At 50.6% G+C, this 17,058-nt stretch overlaps 1 protein-coding gene across 1 annotated transcript in view; it reads right to left on the reverse strand.

The window, feature by feature from the left end:
• The window catches only part of MKX (mohawk homeobox), a 76,695-nt gene extending 62,861 nt beyond the window's left edge, over window positions 1-13,834 (reverse strand). Inside the window, exons 1-4 of the mRNA XM_040992616.1 lie at window positions 13,641-13,834; window positions 12,161-12,320; window positions 3,844-3,997; window positions 2,756-3,094 (exon numbers count right to left, since the gene is read on the reverse strand). Of these exons, the coding sequence (XP_040848550.1) occupies window positions 2,756-3,094; window positions 3,844-3,997; window positions 12,161-12,320; window positions 13,641-13,834 (847 nt within the window). The remainder of the gene's footprint in view (window positions 1-2,755; window positions 3,095-3,843; window positions 3,998-12,160; window positions 12,321-13,640) is intronic.
• Window positions 13,835-17,058: the final 3,224 nt, after the last annotated feature.

The raw sequence follows: 17,058 nt of genomic DNA on the forward strand, positions 1-17,058 counted from the left end.
ACGGACAAATTCTCAGCAAAGATAAAGGAGTATGTTCTCAAAGCACATCTGAATCTAAAACATCTTTGCAGTGCGGTAGCCCTGGGCTGGGTTGGGCGTGTTGATAGTTGACTTAAGAGTAGCTCTATTTAGGTGAGGAAAGAAAGATGTAACCATATGGAATCAGTGGAATTCGGAGTACGTCTGTATGCCAAAACAAACCACAGCAGTTACTCAGAAAGTGCTTCTTTCAGGCCCCCATTCCAGTGTTTATCCATGCATGGCAACCCAGGGACAACTAGGCATCCTTGTCACTTTGTTTCCATGGAGATGGAGACAGCCTCTGGTCTTTTTTTTTTTTTGTCAGAGACTGAGCACGTCAGCCTTGGGCCACTAGCCTTTCCTAACTCTCCACCCAGAGAAACAGCACATGTAGTCTGTCCTTTTTTAAATACAGACACATGCATGAAACCCAGGAGTTTATACATGCCTAGGTTGTTTTCTCAAGTGGAAAGAAAAAAAGGCTCTTATTTAAAAATAGAACTTGGCGAACAAATAGTCCATAATACGGACCAAGTGCGTTTGGAATGCTTTAATAAGAAGCAACAGCCAAAATATTTCACTTTGAAAAGCAGCCACTGTCCAGGCACGCCGTTCCTTGGGACAGTATAGTCTGTCACCTTTGAAAAGAGAAACACAGATTTCCAGAAGACCTTGTTTTTACTGGGCACCATAAATATGTAAGAAAAAGCTGTTTGTAAATAATTCACCAGTCCCCAGCTGATTAAAATTTATTTTTTCAAACCAAGAATCCTGTTTTCCCAAACGCGTACTGCATTATTGAAACGATATTCAGTGCTTCACAACTGTAAACTTGTTTCTTACTATTACATTCTACACGTCTCGTGCTATCCCACATGTAGTTGCATTTTACACACACAAAAACTTGACTTACACGCTCTTAGTTTGGTTTTCAGACTGGAACATTTGTATTTCAAAAAAAAAAAAACTGACATACTTCCCACATTTCTTACATTTCAGAAACATGGATATGAAACGTGGGGATTAATTATTTCTTCAAGGTTTGGGGAAAAAACTCACAGTGGATTCACCAAGCCACACATTTGGAGAATTGGACTAGCTATAACCTTGAATTGTTCCTGAAGGACTGACTCTTTAAGACCTTCTTGTTTGTGAATTTACAATTTAATTTTTGTGAATGATACCAATACAACCCACGTAACACAAAATCATGAGAGCAACTGTTTAAATATAGCATAGTTTTAAACAACTATGCATTATAGCCTTCATAATTCCCAGAAATATTTTTATTCGATAACTTTACTGGGTACTGAGCCTCCTTTGTCACTTCCAACTGTAAGTATGACCTCTGCTCATTTTGGCTTGTTTATTATTGTTTTCAGAGTCAATTTTTGACTGCTTTCCAGCTTTGCATTATATTTTAGTGCTCGTTTCCAATTTTTAAAAATTATCTGTTTCTTTTAACATCTCCATGTATTTTCCTTTCTTGAAACAGAAATATTCATAAAGCTCTGAATGACCACCAACTTCTCCTCTGGGCACATTAGGTAGGTGGCAATATGTATTCCTTTCATTTGATCAACTGGGTAAACAGCCTTTCATTTTGGCTTTGTCCTGGAGCCAATCATCGCTTAGATTATTTTTGCATCTCTGAGTGCTGGAATTGTTTTGCTAGAGAGGCAGAAAAAAAAAAGTGGCTGATTTCATAATTTCTCTGACTGCTTACAGATAATACGTCTTATACAAATCTGTGGCCTCTTGTATGTCAGATTTCTGGCTGCAAAGTCTAGAAAGGTAATCACCAGCCAAATTTAGATTCCTTGAAAAAAAACCTGTTGCTCCCCCGACCCAGCTCCCGTGCGTGATGACCACTTCATGCGGTTTTTATCAGACTGCTCAGTAAGTAACCAGAGATGTGCGAAGATCAGGGGCAGGGGCAGTGGCTCCCAGGAAGGACAGCCTCCCACCTGTCACACCAGGAGAAGAGTACTGAAACCTGGTCTGGATTTCCTTAAATTGGTGACATTTTCCCTGAAATGGTTTCCAGGTTTCCATTCCAAATCTCACTCGTTGGCATCCCCAGGTCCCAGACTCATCCACACCAGATGTCGGTCACGCGTACCCCTTTCTGCCAAGCCATCTGTGCCAGCGCTCCTTCAGAGCAAATTCTCACTGGGAGCCGAAGCACAGACAGGCAGTTCCTACCACACCCGCTTGCGACTCCTCCTGAAAGTTTTGCACAGGTAGAAATGGATTCAGTATTTGGGGAATGGAAGCAAATGTTTCCAAGCTATTTCCTGGCCTTTTTGTGCTATCCAGGAATGAGAGTAAAATTTCCAAAGCAACTGAAACCAGATCTGTGCTTTTCCTTCACAAAAGCCTTCATGTTCATTTATGCTCATTTCCCATCACTATTAGCAATCACATCAGTGCAAAGACGGAATTCAAGGAATTTGCAGGACTCGAGCAATTCAGCACGTTATTCATAAAGGCCAAGAGGGGAAACTTCTTCATGTTTCAGGTGAAAGTCATCCTTCACAATGAAAATTCTTACCCTTATTACTGAAACCGAAACGCTCTCAGGACCTGTATGATCGTCCTCACGACTCCACCGACAGCTACCGTAACGAAAGCTCAAAGCTGAATTATGGGCAATAGCCAAGCCAGCTCATTTTTTTTCAGTTTGGGCTTAAACAAGGTCTTGCCATCATCACAACCGAGAGCGCGCACTCACCTGTGCGATAGACAAAGTTGCCCTCCGTCTCTGAGGATGACGATGGAGACACCAACTCTTCCTCGAACTCATTGGAGCTAAAAGATCCCGAATGGTTTCTCTGCCTCGTTTTCCCCACCCTGGTGGTGTTTGTGGCCATGACATGTCTCAAAGAGTCGTTGAGGTAACGGTTCAACAAGCTGCTCTTGTACTTCGGGGGTGACACGTAGTCGTCGCTGGCCCGTGACTCTGGCCTCACCCCAACTTGGACAGCTGAGCTCTCACTTTTGGTCACAGTGTGATGACCTGGAGCAGGATAGGCCCCTTTGTTCATGTGGTCTCCTGGAGGATTCTCTCCATCTGAGAAGGAAAGATATCATTTTATGCATTTTCGTCTCAGTTGCCTCCTTGTTCGGGTCAATCCCTAAAAAATGCAGATGTGCAATGTAGAAAGTACATAAAACATCTTTGATATTTATGATTAACTCATGGCCCAAAGAATGCAGGAATAGGTGCTGGTATTGTGGCCAGTGAGTTAAGTCATCAACTGCAATACAAGTATTTCCTATGGGTGCCAGTTCCATCCCCCCGGCTGCTCCCAGATAGCACATCAGGGCAAGTCCTGGCAGCTCAACTTCCAACCCAGCTCCCTGCTAATGCAGCCGTAAAAACAGCACAAGACGACCCAAGTGCTTGCACCCTTTGGCCACCCTTGTGGGAGATCTGGAGGAATCTCCTGGTTCCTGGCTTGGGGCTGGCACAGATTTGACCATCGAAGCCATTTGGGAATGAATCAGCAGGTGTAAAATTCTCCCTCTCTCTCTAACCTTGAATTTCAAATAAATACATGAAATCTTTTAAAAAGGCAGGAACTCATTTAATTTTAACATATTTCACAGAAAATATTTTTTCCCCATGGACAATCAATCAATAAGCAAGAGGGGAGGTTATCCTTGGGGTTGTTTATATAATTGTGAAAATAGTATCATCTCATGTAATGAAACAGGAACTGTTATGTCACCATTTTTATTTTGTGGATTTCACCTTAAAAGCAGCCACTGAGGAACTACGGAGGTAAAGCCAAGAAAGTGTGTAAAAACAGGACAAACCTTCAGAACAAGAATCGTCGCTGCTCACGCTGAGCCGCTCAGCATTGCCTTGCACATACTTGTTGTACAGCTTGATTCTTAAAGCCCAGCTCAGATCTGGCTGCCGCACAGTGTTCTTCAGCCGCCGCCTCGCGTTTGCAAACCAGTTGGACACCTGCAACAGTACTGTGACTCAGTGAACAGCACACAGGACATGACTGTCCTGTGACTGGTGGGAACTGCTGATGGAGCTGAGCCTTTCTCAGCACCTCTGACTGGCCAATGTTCTCAGGATAGGAGAGGACTGCGCACACCATTCCTTCATTCACACACTAAACATACAACAGGTACACAGCAGAAATGAGTATCCTCTGCATCCTATTAATAAGCCAAAGTAGAGTTATTGCTTGGGACAGCAGCATCCAACATTAGCGCACCAGTGTAAGGCTGGCTGCTCCACTTCTGAGCCAGCTGCTTGCCAATATGCCCGGAACAGCAGAGCCCAAGCGTGTGGGGCTCTGTCGCCCAAATGTGGGAGCCCTCATGGAGTTCTTGGTTTCTGGATTGCTAGTGGCCCAACCAGGCTGTTGTAGGTAGGCGTTTGGGGAATAAACCCGCACCTGAGAATCTCACCTTTGCTTTCTGTCACTCTGCCTTTCAAATAAGTAATTAAAAAAAGAGAGAGAGATCATGGCTAACACAAAGAACACCATGAGGAAAGGCATGTGGACATTAAGAGGCAATGAGAAGGATCCAAAGGGAAGGTGGAGTAGTCTGGTGGATAGGTGACTACAGCCTTCTGGAGGCATCCAAACCAATCTTGGAGGAAAGTCAGGCAGAGAAGTAGATACCTAGGAAAGGAGACATGAGAGCAAATTGAATTTCGATTTTCCAGTGGCACCCTGGAGGATGGGATGAGGGAAGACAGAACAACGCCCCAGAATCGTCAGGCTTATGTAACCAAGAAAAGGAGAGACTACTTGGAGGAAGACGCGATGCATGACTTCTCTGACCACAAAAAAGAAAGGTTGGGTTGGGGAACATCCACCTTTGGGCTACACAGTGACAACTGAGTAGCGCAAATGGAAAGATCAAAGGCCAAACTTGAGGGGATCCTTCAACCCAGAAAACAAAGAAGGGCTGTCCAAACAGGAGCTGGCAAGACACACACACACACACACACACACACACACACACACACAGTGTAACAGACAGAGAGGGCGGGAAAGAGAGAGATCAGAGAGGCATGTAGGGAGGAGCTGAAAATCAGGTGTTTCCTAAGCAGACAGAAGACAACAAAGAAAGAACACTCCAAAACAAAGAAATGTGATTTCATTCTTGTTTTTTAAAGTACTACTGTATCTACTAAATTGACATCTGAGGTTCCCCCCGGGGGTGGGGGGGTGGGCAGGGGAACCAGGCTGTCACCAGTACACAGACTTTTCTTTAAAACAAAACCAAAAAAACCTGAAAGCACAATATGAGCTTTTATAAAAATGAAGCACGGGAGGAGAATGAAATCTTTCTGCCAGTTGGTTCCCAAACCTGCCTTGGGATAATGGTTTGTGTGGTCATGTTTGCACTGGAAGTTTCCTTTCTAAGAGTGTATTATAAATATGTAACTTTCACACACTGCTCAAGGCCTAATTATTGGATGGAATTGTGGTAAATTCTACTTTAAATGCAAAATCCCATTCCCCCGTTTTTCTCCTGAGGAACACATGGTAATTCTCCCACATCTGTCCAGTGTGCCTCAACCGAAAGTCACCATCCTTTTGAGTCCAGGTGTACTGGTGTAAGAGCTCACGGTGGCAGGTTGGCTGGCTGTCAAAGAAGCTGGCTTTCAGTACTGTGACTCAGTCTCATTTTGCAGCCTGTCTGTTACAACTTCTGGCAATACTCACTAATGTACTCAGAGGGGTAATCTTTGTCTCGCACTTTCTGGAAGCGCTGGCAGTACAGCATTAGAAACCATCAACCAGGACACACATGAGTATTCACTGTGGAAGCATCAAATGTCTGGCCCCCTTTGTTACACCCTCAAACCTCCTTCCTTCACTGACAACATTTTCATCCAACTCCTCACTACTAGTAACTACAGATTCTAGAACATTCTTCTCATCTTCTCTCCAATGGATCTTCACCAACCATCATCAAGCTCTAATGCTGATGCACACTTTTGATGGAATCTAGTTTCCAGGTTCTGAATTTGCCAGTCACAGTGTGTGAATTTAGCAAACCATTCGTCTTTCCCCAGCCTCAAAACCTTCATTGACTATGACACACATTTGATGGGTTCCTAACATCCCTATCAATGCCAAAGATCAATTTCTGCAATGAATAGCCCAAGATCTCCGGTCATCACTAAGCATCCTTCTGCTCTCCACTGCCACTCTCCAGAAATCCACCACTTACGCTTAAGTCCGCCCTGCCCTTTCCCACACACGGTGGACAGTTGCCTCAACTTCTGCCCCACTTGCACTGCTTAGAACCCAGTTCAACAACACTGTTACATTCTTAACAGCACGTACATCAGACTAACCTTAAACTTTAACACATCTGCCACAAAGCACTCATACAATGTAAAATGCAACTCTTGAGATGAAATTTCTCATGCAATTCCACCTGCAAGGGACTTCGGATCTACAAAGAATTAACCTGCTGTAACTGTAACACACACAAGTGTGAAGGTTTTCACGGGGGCTGGCTGTTTTTCACAGGTCCTACTCTGTTTTTGTTTAATATACTCAATCATAGTGCTTACTGTATTACAATCCTTGCACACTAGATTTTCCAAAACATCTCGCAGTATTTTAGCACCAAAATGTCATAGTACAGCCTGGCAGCTAGGTCCTGCAAACAGCAAACAGGAGGCTAACAAATCTGCATAAATGGTGTTCTGCAATTTTTTTTTTCCTGATGAATGAAATCAAACTCCATGTTTCACTGAGGGTTAAGGTGCTAATTTTATAACTTCTACGTACTATAAATTCCTTCAGGTTATTGTCAACCGTGTTTTCTTTGCATCGTGCTTTACACGTAATAGGCCTCCTCACCTAGGGTAGATTCTAGGACAATATTTGAGTGTCAAGCCTGTTGCTTAACAGAAAAGAACATAAAATAAACAAAACAAAACAAAAAATGAGTATATGGAGCTGAAAGGAAAAGCAGAGTGATTCCTGTCTCACGCCAACAGAGGTGTTTATATTCAGTATATTGATAGAGCAATCAGTACAGGGAAGCGAAAGGAATGTAACTGGCCTCCGTCCGCTGCTGAATGCTATCAATCCACAGATTGATTCTTGGTTATTCGGCGGTAGTCCTGAGTCCTTCAGTTCCACAATGTATAGTGTGACACTTGGACAAGGCAGAAGCAGCAGTCTGGGTTTTGCTGGTTACTGAAGCGCTGCCACAAGCCCCGCAGTCCATAATTATAACAGATATTTTTGCAGAAGCGGTCAATACCAAGCCAAACGCAGCCATGTCAACACGGGGATAGAATCTTGCAACATAGCAGCGTTAACAAAATGGTAAATTGACACACCACATGAAATTAAGACTTTTAAGAGAAGGAAGTGTGAAGAGGGAAGCTGCATTTCCTGCAAAATACAAAAACCCTAACTGCTGATCACCTGTTTATTCACCATTACACAATTCAGTTATGCTATGAAGTTAAGCTATTTTTGAAACGACACAGTAAATTTTCATCTGAGCAACGATCGGTCTTGCGAATCAAGGACTGTGGAATATTTGGCTGCTTAAGATCAAAACACATGGCCTGGCACGCTAGCCTAGTGGCTAAGGGTCTCACCTTGAACACACCGGGATCCCATATGGGCGCTGTTCTGATCCCGGCAGCCCTGCTTTCCATTCTGCTCCCTGCTTGCAGCCTGGGAAAGCAGTCGAGAATGGCTCAAATGCTTGGAACCCTGTACCCATGTGGGAGACCTGGAAGAGGCTCTGGGCTCCTGGCTTCAGATTGGCTAAGTTCCAGCCATTGTGGCCGCTTTGGGAGTGAATCATTGGACAGATCTTCCTCTCTCTCCTTCTCTCTGTATATCTGACTTTCCAATAAAAATAAATAAATCTTTTTTTAAAATCCCTAATTAAAAAAAGATCAAAACATATGCACATATAAGCAGTCATCTCCCCCACTCCTTTTTTTAAAAAAGATTTATTTTTATTAGAAAGGTAGATTTACAGAGAAAAGGGAGAGGCAGAGAGAAATATCTTCCATCCATTGGTTCACTCCCCAAGTGGCCGCAACCCGATGGCCAGAGCTAAGAAATGCCGAAGCCAGGAGCCAGGAGCGTCTTCCAGGTCTCCCAAGTGGATGCAAGGTCCCAAGGCTTTGGGCCATTCTCTACTGCTTTCCCGGGCCACAAGCAGGGAGCTGGAAATGACGTGGAGCACCTGGGACAGGAACTGGTACCTATTTGGGATTCCATTAGACTAACACACTGGGCCTCATCATCTCCCTTTTATTGTCACAAAAACACAACTCGTTAAGAAATAAGACGTCAAATCAATGGAGCAAATACTATCAGTTACAGAAATTATGAGGCACGGGCACGGGCCCGGCGCGGTGGCACAAGTGGTTAAGGTCCTCGCCTTGCACGCCCGGGATCCCATATGGGCGCCGGTTCTAATCCCGGCAGCCCCACTTCCCATCCAGCTCCCTGCCTGTGGCCCGGGAAAGCAGTCGAGGACGGCCCAAAGCTTTGGGACCCTGCACCCGCGTGGGAGACCCGGAAGAGGCTCCTGGCTTCGGATTGGCATAGCATCGGCTATTGCGCTCACTTGGGGAGTGAATCATCGGACGGAAGATCTTCCTCTCTGTCTCTCCTCTCTGTATATCCGCCTTTCCAATAAAAAAATAATAAAAATAAATCTTTAAAAAAAATTATGAGGCGCTAACAACCTAGAGAGTAGAAATAAACAAAAGCTGAATATCTGTTTCTTCCTGCCTCATTTTCCAAGAATAAAAAATGTAGGTGCTTGTGAATGGCTTCGGATCGACTTATCACAAAGCATATGCTCTACGAGGGTTCCAGCTTTTTTATTTCTAAGCTTCGAAGCACACTGCTAGCCAATCCTTACATGCTTCCTTACTAAATGTAACAAAAAAGTAAAACTGATCTACATCAAAACGCTGGCACACAAACCAAAGGAAAACATCAAAGTGCAAAAGAAATTCTTAAAAGGAAGTTTTGGAAAGCTTACAAAACACCAGTTATGCAGTTTGTTCACGGCATGAGAAAATGAGACAGGCAAGCCACTGTAGGAAGCAAGGAATAGAAACCAGGAAGACACCCCATCTTTGTCCACCAGCACAGACACGCCCACGATTGTCTGTAGAACATCTTACAGGGTCCCAGACCAGGAGCCGCCCTCTGCCTCCTACCGATACAGTTGACAACCTACTCAGTTTCCAAGACTTTCTTTATTGTGACAAAGGTGCCCCGGGAACTCACATGGTGATTCTAACGCTGTTTGCGAAAGGGACGCTGTCCGCTGTCCGCTAGGAGCACACAGAAAGCATCATGTTTAGGTGATGTAGCACACAAACGCACCGTCACTCTCTCGGCCCCTGACTCCGTGGGAGTACATTTACCTGCTGGGCAGTGTGCCTCACTACGCAAGGGTCTACGCTGCAGAGATCAAAAGCTTTATTCAGATCACCATTTTATATATTTTTTCCCTTTCCAAGTGTAAACTATTTACGTAATTTGTTTGCAACCCTGCAGCAGCATCAGGACTTAATCTGGATCCTGAATTTAGGTCTGACTTATACAAGCCCCCGTGTATTATATATTTTAGGTGTGTTTGTCGACATTTGGATTTATTTTTGTGATTTGTGTATTTGTGTGTATGTTACATGTATATAATCTTTCTCACATAGGCATCCCATTATACCTCGCTGAAAAGAACGGCCTGGAGCAAGCCTTGAGCCCGGTGGTCAAGAGGCCTGCATCCCATCTCAGCATGCCTGGTTTGAATCCCTGCGCTGCTTCTGAGCTAGCTTAATGCACAACCTGGGCCACAGTGGGTGATGGCTCAAATAGGTGGGTGTCTGCCCCCTATGTGGGAGACACAGACTGAGCTCCTAGTTCCTGGCTTGGGCCTGGCCCAGCCCCTTGTCCATCCCTGGTCCAACCCTGGCCGAAGTGGAAATCAGTGGGTGGTAGCTCTGTCTCTGCCTTTCAGATAACTGAAAGTAAATCAATAAATAAAAACTAAAAGGAAAGAACTGGAACTGAACTCAATTCTGTATAGGGTTCACTGTAAATTCCATTACATAGATTTTTTTTTTTTCCGTAATTATCCTTTTGAAGTTCCATCATCGCATCTTGTTTCTGGTAAAACTGAAAATTAATATGAGAGGGCTTCAAACATCTTACAGAAAATGTACATTTGAAAAAAACTCTGCATCACTTTAAGAAGTTTTTGTATCAAATATTGGTTAGCTGTAACACATTTTCCACACTTTCAAGTGGCCTTCGACAGATGTAACATTATAACTACTCAATCAAAAAATCACACATTCTGTCTATTCCTACTTTCAGGGGGGAAAAAAGAGGTTTTGAATGGAAATTCATATAAATTTGAAATGCTAGCTGCTTTTCCCAAGATTTAAATGTAAAAAGATTTATTATTTACATTTGAAATACCACTTCAACTTTATTTTAAAATAGCAACTGTTTGTTCTGCAGCTCAACAAAATAGCTGCCTAGGAAAATGCAAATCCCTTGCCTAGTGATTCTTCATCACCAAATGTGTTCTAAAATGTGCAATGATTTTTTAAATTTTTTTGCAGTGGCAAGCATTCAACGTGGAGCCACAGGCTCAACTAACACCGTCTTCGTTCCTGCTGACATCACACTGTGAAATGGTCCAAGAACTGTGAGGACGTAGGAGTTTCCAAGATAAACAGCCCACCTGTTTAAATTGAAATTTGAGCAAACACACTCATTTTTCTTGAGTTTCTCCTAACTAGAATAATCCATGCAGTATCTACCTTCTGTAAATCACAGTCAAGTTCACGGTTTTATGTCACACAAATAACAAGCCAAGAACAGAACAACCTGTGCTAACAGTTAGGAAAGTGTGTTCTGAAAATCAGCAACTACCTATCGGACCTCTGATAAGCTTGACCGCAAGTCGGCTTTCACTGCGTCAAACTTTGCAGCAATTCCTAAACGTCTATTTAACACATTCTGGAAAACTTACTTAACAACAAAGTTTATGGACAGTACATTTGCCAGAATGGTCCAAAATCCACCAAGGAAGCCAGTGGTTCTAATGCAATGTATTATGCTGCTGCCTCTTCCGGACCCCCTCCTCTTCCTCCTGCATCCACTGGTTGTGTGGTACAGTTACAGGAGGCCATACCACTTCAGTTTAAGAAGAAACCACGGTGCGACCAAAGCCAGCACTAGATTGGGACTGACTTAGTTCACGCTCCTGACACTGAACCTTGGAGTCGCGGTCAGCTCCCGTGAAAAACGTGGCTACTCAATGTTTGCCTTCGCCCTGCTTCTGGGAACAGCCAGTAAGATGCTGTTTGCACCAGCGACTCCCTCGCTGGGGCAGTCAGAGACAAAACCAGGTCAGACCATTTCTCTTTTCACAGAGTAGCCCGCCCATCCCAGCTGCCTCCTCTCTTCAATAAAAACCTATTGTGGGGGGTTGGGAGGGAAGGAACCAGCAAAAAAAGTGCTGTGGGTTCCAGCTAATATCATGATGTTTGCTTTTTAAGGTGAGATTGGGGAGGTGGGGATGCAAAAAGCCACCTCTTGCCTTTCCATTCCCACTCCTATCTGGGTCTGCAGAGACAGTTAATCAAGGTTAATTCTGTACTTGAGCGGCAGGCGGGCATTCTTCAAGTTTAGGCCCTGCCCCCGCAGCCTTCACTGCCACCAACAACCGGAGATGCACCAGAAATACAATTGGCCGCTGCCACGCACCACGGCCGTGTTGCGGCACCCGACATCCGGAAATGCCTTGAAAGTGTTTTCAACACTCCCCGCGGGCAGCAGCATCCCCGCACCTTCCTACAGTTCTTTGGTGATTTTCCCCTTTCTAGCACTTAAAGAGCGCTTGACCAACTCCCAGTCAGGCGCAGACCTTCCCGCACTCCGGAATTAGCACTTGGCCCCTGCCACACCTCGGACGTCCCAGGAGGTAGCGGAGGTGGTGGCGAGCAGGCCCAGCACCCGCACTGATGGCTCCCGGCGTGGACGGCCCCTTTCTGGCCCCGCACGCAGTGCATGGAGCGCGCAAAAGCCTCCGCCCGGCGCGGGCGCCCGAGGGTCAAGGTGGGCGGCTCCTTGCTCACCTGCACCAGCGTCATCTGGGAGCCGAGGGCCAGGAGTATCTTCTCGGTCTTGGTGGGGTACGGGTTGTCACGGTGCTTGTAAAGCCACTGCTTGAGGGGTCGCGCCATGTCCTGCAGAGCCTGGCGCTTGTGCCTCACCTTGCCGCCGTTCTGCCGGGATCTGGGACACGGGGAAGGAGAGAGGAGCGGCCCGGGTGAGTGGCGCTGACAAGGGGCTGGTGGGTCCAGTTCCTCCAAGTCCCGTGCTCCTCTGGGTACGGAGGTTCTGCGGTGCGCCAGGAACGAGGTGAGCACGAAGCACGGGGTGCTGGCCTCATCCCGGCACTTCCGAGCGGGGACACCTCACCCTTGCCTTCTGGTCAGGTAGGGTTGTGAATGCTGGGTTTATTTCCCCAAGGCGGAGGTGCGGGGAATGTTCACAACGCAGTCAAGGGTCACTCCAGGTGCAAATGGGGCGGCAAGGCCGCTGGCGGTCTAGCCTGCCGGCTGCAAGCCCTAGAGCGCCCCAGGGTCTCGGAGGGCGGGTGGGCAGTAAAGCAGAAGGCAGTCCCAGTTATCTGCCCATCGGCCCTCACCTATTTCCTTGGCTCCTCTGAATTAGAGAGAGAGAAACACCACAGCAAAGCTTCCCAGGGGAAAGGTGTGCAGAGTGAGGCTGCAGGCCTTCCAGGAGCCCGCGTCCTCCTCTGGAGACTGGGGGGACCCGGGCGCTGGGTGCTGCGCTGCGCTCCCTGGGCGCTCCGGGAGGTGTCGCCGCCGCAGCGCCCCGGGCTCGCGCCTCCCTCGGCTGCGCTCCTCTGGGCTCCTCTGAAGCCACTTTTCCTTGAACCCACCCTCATCCATCTGTAGTTCCCGAACCAGCCACGCCGCAGGACAAGCAGCTGACGCAATCGCTCAGGTGCGGTGGTGGACCTGGATGGCCTCGCCTAAGCTTGCCCAGGCGCTCCCCCGAGTCTCCAGCACCGGGTAGGCCCGACACTTGGGGTCCGCATTTCATTCCATCCCATCCCCAACACCCCCAATCCGCTAAAACGAAAGCAGCGGCCTCCCCTCCGGCCTCGCAGCGGACCCCGCCCAGGCGGGCGCCCCAAACCTCCGAGCTTGAGAGCAGAGGCCAGGGCTGCTCGGGGTCGACCTGTTGATCCCAGGCTGCTGGACCCTGCCTAGGACCTGTGCAGCCGGTTCCGTGATTTCAGCCCGAAAAACGGGAGCAAGGAACCCCCTACCGTAAGGTTCAGGGAGATGAGGGGCCGAGGGGGCGGCTCCTGGACTTCCCAGCAAGCCTCTTAACAACCCCGGCAAGCTATTCCTATTTTGAGAAACTAGTCCCATACAGTGGGAAATACTCCTGTCGGAGAGACGGGAACCCCGGGGTCCGTGGCCCGCGCGCCCGTGCTCCCCACTGGACCCCTCGCGCCGCTCGCCCATGGCTGGCACCATCGCACTCCTCGTCACCCCGCGCGCTCCGGCTGGTGCTCACCCGGTCCGTCGGTGTCGCAGGCCGAGGTTGTCCTTGAGGGGCGGACCGTCGGGGAGGCCCACCTCGGGGCGGCCGAGGGGACTGTCCAGGACACTGCCGCCTCCGAAGGGCCGACCGCCCCTCTCCCGCTCCGGAGCGCCTCGCTCCTCGAAAAGCACAGCGCCACTGAGCTTGTTGAAGACGATGGTGTTCATGGTGCGGGCTGGCGGGGGCGCACGGTGCGGCCGCAGCGCCTCGGGGCCGAGCCGCCGGGAGCTCCACCACCGGACTGGGATTCTGGAACACGAAGGGGGCGCATCCCATTACTCGCCCGCAGCCCCCGAGTCTCCGAACTCAGCCGAGGGGGAGGAGCGGGCGGAGGGGCCAAGGCGGGACCCACAAGCCCCCGCCTTCCCGCACCTGGCCCACCCTCCTCTCCTTGATGGGCCCCTTTGCTCCTGGCCTTAGGCGGTCCCACCCACGCCTTTCCTCCGGCGGACTTGTATCCGCGAGGCCACCGTAAGCGATTTTCAGACGCACCTCCTGGTGGCCGAGTGCAGCGCCCCAAGTTGCTAGCCGGTCAGGCACCCGGAGGCGAGCATTTGGAAAAGGAAGATTTGGAGTAAAAGGGAGAGAACCGCGTCCCTTGGGCGCAGTTCGTGAGTCCTGGGCCATACCGGGATATCGGAGGCGTCATTGTTTTCTACATTCCGGGAAGGTGTTGGCTCAGACCCTCTGCAGTCTGCTTTCCACTAAAGTCTCTTGGTGTAGGGACAGGGAGGCGGCAAGGGACTAGGGATTTTAGGAGCAGCCTCAAGAACTGGACAGCCAAATGGCATCAGGGACAAACGCGCCTCTTCCACACCTCTCTCTCCCCCTAGCATTCCTCAGATCCCTGAGGACGCTCTAGGTTGCAGGCAAGTCCAAGATGTCCCAGTGCCCAGAGCCATGGAGTTGGGATGACTTACATCGCAACGCGTCAAGGAAGCACTGGTTCAGAGCCCCCTCCACACCTACTCCTCCTGTGGGGGGCTTGGGGAGAACCTCGGACACCAAGCAGCGCGGTCCTCGGACCTGGGCGGACGGCCCGCTGCTCACCTGAGCGGTGGTGGCAGCAGTGTCTCCTCGCGGGCGCACAGTCGTCCGCCCCCCGCATCTGCCCGCGAGGCGCCTAGGGGCAGCTCCCTGCGGCCTCCAGCTCACTGCCAGCGCCCCCTGTCCCACGCGCGCACACACACACACACACACACACACACACACACACACACCAGCATGCCTCTTCCTTGTGCCTGGCCAAAGCGCCCCGCCCCGCCCCACAGCTGCCTGCGGGACAGAAGGCCGGTGCCACAGCGAGAACGGCTCCTGCCAGTATTTCTGGGGGGGTGGAGGGGGGACAAGTCGAACCCCCGGCGCCCAGCTGCGAACAGACAGGTTCGTGCCCAGTGTGTGCACACGGCCCTGGCGACCAGCATCCGAGCCCATATGCACGCTCCTAGCCACCGATCCACCGTCAGGACTCGCTTAGTTTCCCGTTTTTAAAGCACTGTGCTTAGTGACGTGCGCGCACACTGCTATCCTCTGCCAAGACACCCTGCCCCAGCCCCTCCGTCTGCCCTCACCCCAGCCTGGTCCCCCACCACCCCCTCACTACCTCCAAAGCAACGGGCTGTTCTTCCCAAAGAAGGATGTGGACCCTCTCGCTTTCTCCCGGCTGTCCCAAGGCAAGGGAGCAGTCACGGGCGCGGCGGCGCACGCCGTCTGAGTCTGCAGCAGCAGCGGACGCCCCGAGGCAGAGGCCCGAGAGCTTCATTCTGCACGGGGTTCCCGGGGCGTGTGAACCGCAGCTCCGGACGCCGGCGATCGTCCCCTACGCCCGTCTCTCGGCATCGCAGGCGTCCCGCTTACCGCGACGCGCTCCGAACTGCGGCTGTGGAGTTCAGTCCCCGCGGACCGCTCCGCCCAGCGCCCGCCTAGCAAAGGAGGCGCGCGGCCAGGTGGGCTCGGAGGCTCCCGGTACAAGACAGTGGGCCCGCCTCGGCCTCCGCGGGGCCGCGTCCCCACCGGATTTTCGGAGGGAGTCGGGGAAGCGCGAGGAGCGCCGAGGTGCTCCCTGGCAAAGGGGGAAGGCGCGCGCTGGGACCCCGGCGAGCAGCCGCCACTGTGCCCCCGGACTGCACCTTACCTGGGGCGGAGGGGCCGGCGGCTGGCGGCGGGGCGGCAGGCTCTCCCCGCTCGAGGCTAGGCACACTCCCATCCCCGCCGCATGGTCTCCGCGCCGGCTGCAGCGCGCTTACCGCCCGCACCGCCGCCGTCTCGGCTTTATTTACCCAGACAGGCGCGCGCGGCCCGGGAACAGGAATACGGAGGCCTTCTCATGTTTCCTGACTGCCCGGCCCAGCCGGCGAACATCCTGTGGGCGCGGTATCCACGTTCCCGGGCCGTCCACCGCCGAGCCGTGCGGGGGGCTGCTGTTAACCCCTAGCAGCGAAGACGCCGCTGGAGATGCCTGCTCTCATGCCACCGAGGTTACCTCTCCAGGCCAGGGTGACTCCCAGATCCCACCGCCTAGGGAAAACCCCTTTTCCTTTTTGCGCTGCGGGGAAAGACATTGGAGAAGCCGCCGGGAGCGCTGGGTTTCAGGAGCAGGAGCTGGAAGCTGGACCGAGGTCTTTTGCTGTCCCAAGCGCCCTAGGCGGGGAAGGTGACTGGGACGCTGCTCAGAGATGTCCCCGCGGTTAAGGTTGGAGGCAAGTCAGGACAGAGCTGGGCTTGGCGCCTGCAACGTAACTACGGGGCGCGCGAGCTGCCTGTCTGAAAGCTTCTGTCTGCCCTGCTGCCTCGCACAATTCAAGACCAAGCATCCACGCTCCCCTCCTGGGACGGCCTGGCAGTAAGGTGGACCGAAGACCAGGAGGGAAAGAGGTGAGCTTAAGTGACCAACCTGCGGCGCCCACAGGTATGAAAGACAAGGCGCCCCTGGAGCCGGGCATCTGTCTGCGAGGAGCAGAAAGGGGTGCAGCTGGGGAAGACTCCAGAGCAAATGGTCTACGGTCACGTGTTGCTTCCCACTGCTGCCCCAGATGCCCTGGAAGCTGGGGGTGGGGGGAGAGTGTTGCAGAAGGGGGGGAGGTCGTCTGCCTTCCTGGCCATGGCCCTGCTACCCCACGCCCCCCAGACCTCACACCTTCCACCATTGTTCCCCTTCAGAACGAAAGAAAACTTCCGGACTCCTAGGTTGACTGGTCAGCCCCAGAGCAGCGTTCCACCTAAGCGAAGTGTATATGGGCTGGAAGTGGATGCAAACAGAGATTGGATCTATCATTCATGGATTATTCCTAAAAGGAGGCAGACGCTTGCATGCTACAACAGGCCAGCTCCCCTACCACCCAACAGCGAGCCCCTTGCAGCCCGCAGCGCCTAAAGCCAAAAGGTGGGCAGC

The sequence above is a fragment of the Ochotona curzoniae genome, unplaced genomic scaffold (assembly GCF_017591425.1).
Source record: "Ochotona curzoniae isolate NIBS_2020 unplaced genomic scaffold, NIBS_Ocur_1.0 contig_78, whole genome shotgun sequence".
Classification (NCBI taxonomy): Eukaryota; Metazoa; Chordata; class Mammalia; order Lagomorpha; family Ochotonidae; genus Ochotona; species Ochotona curzoniae.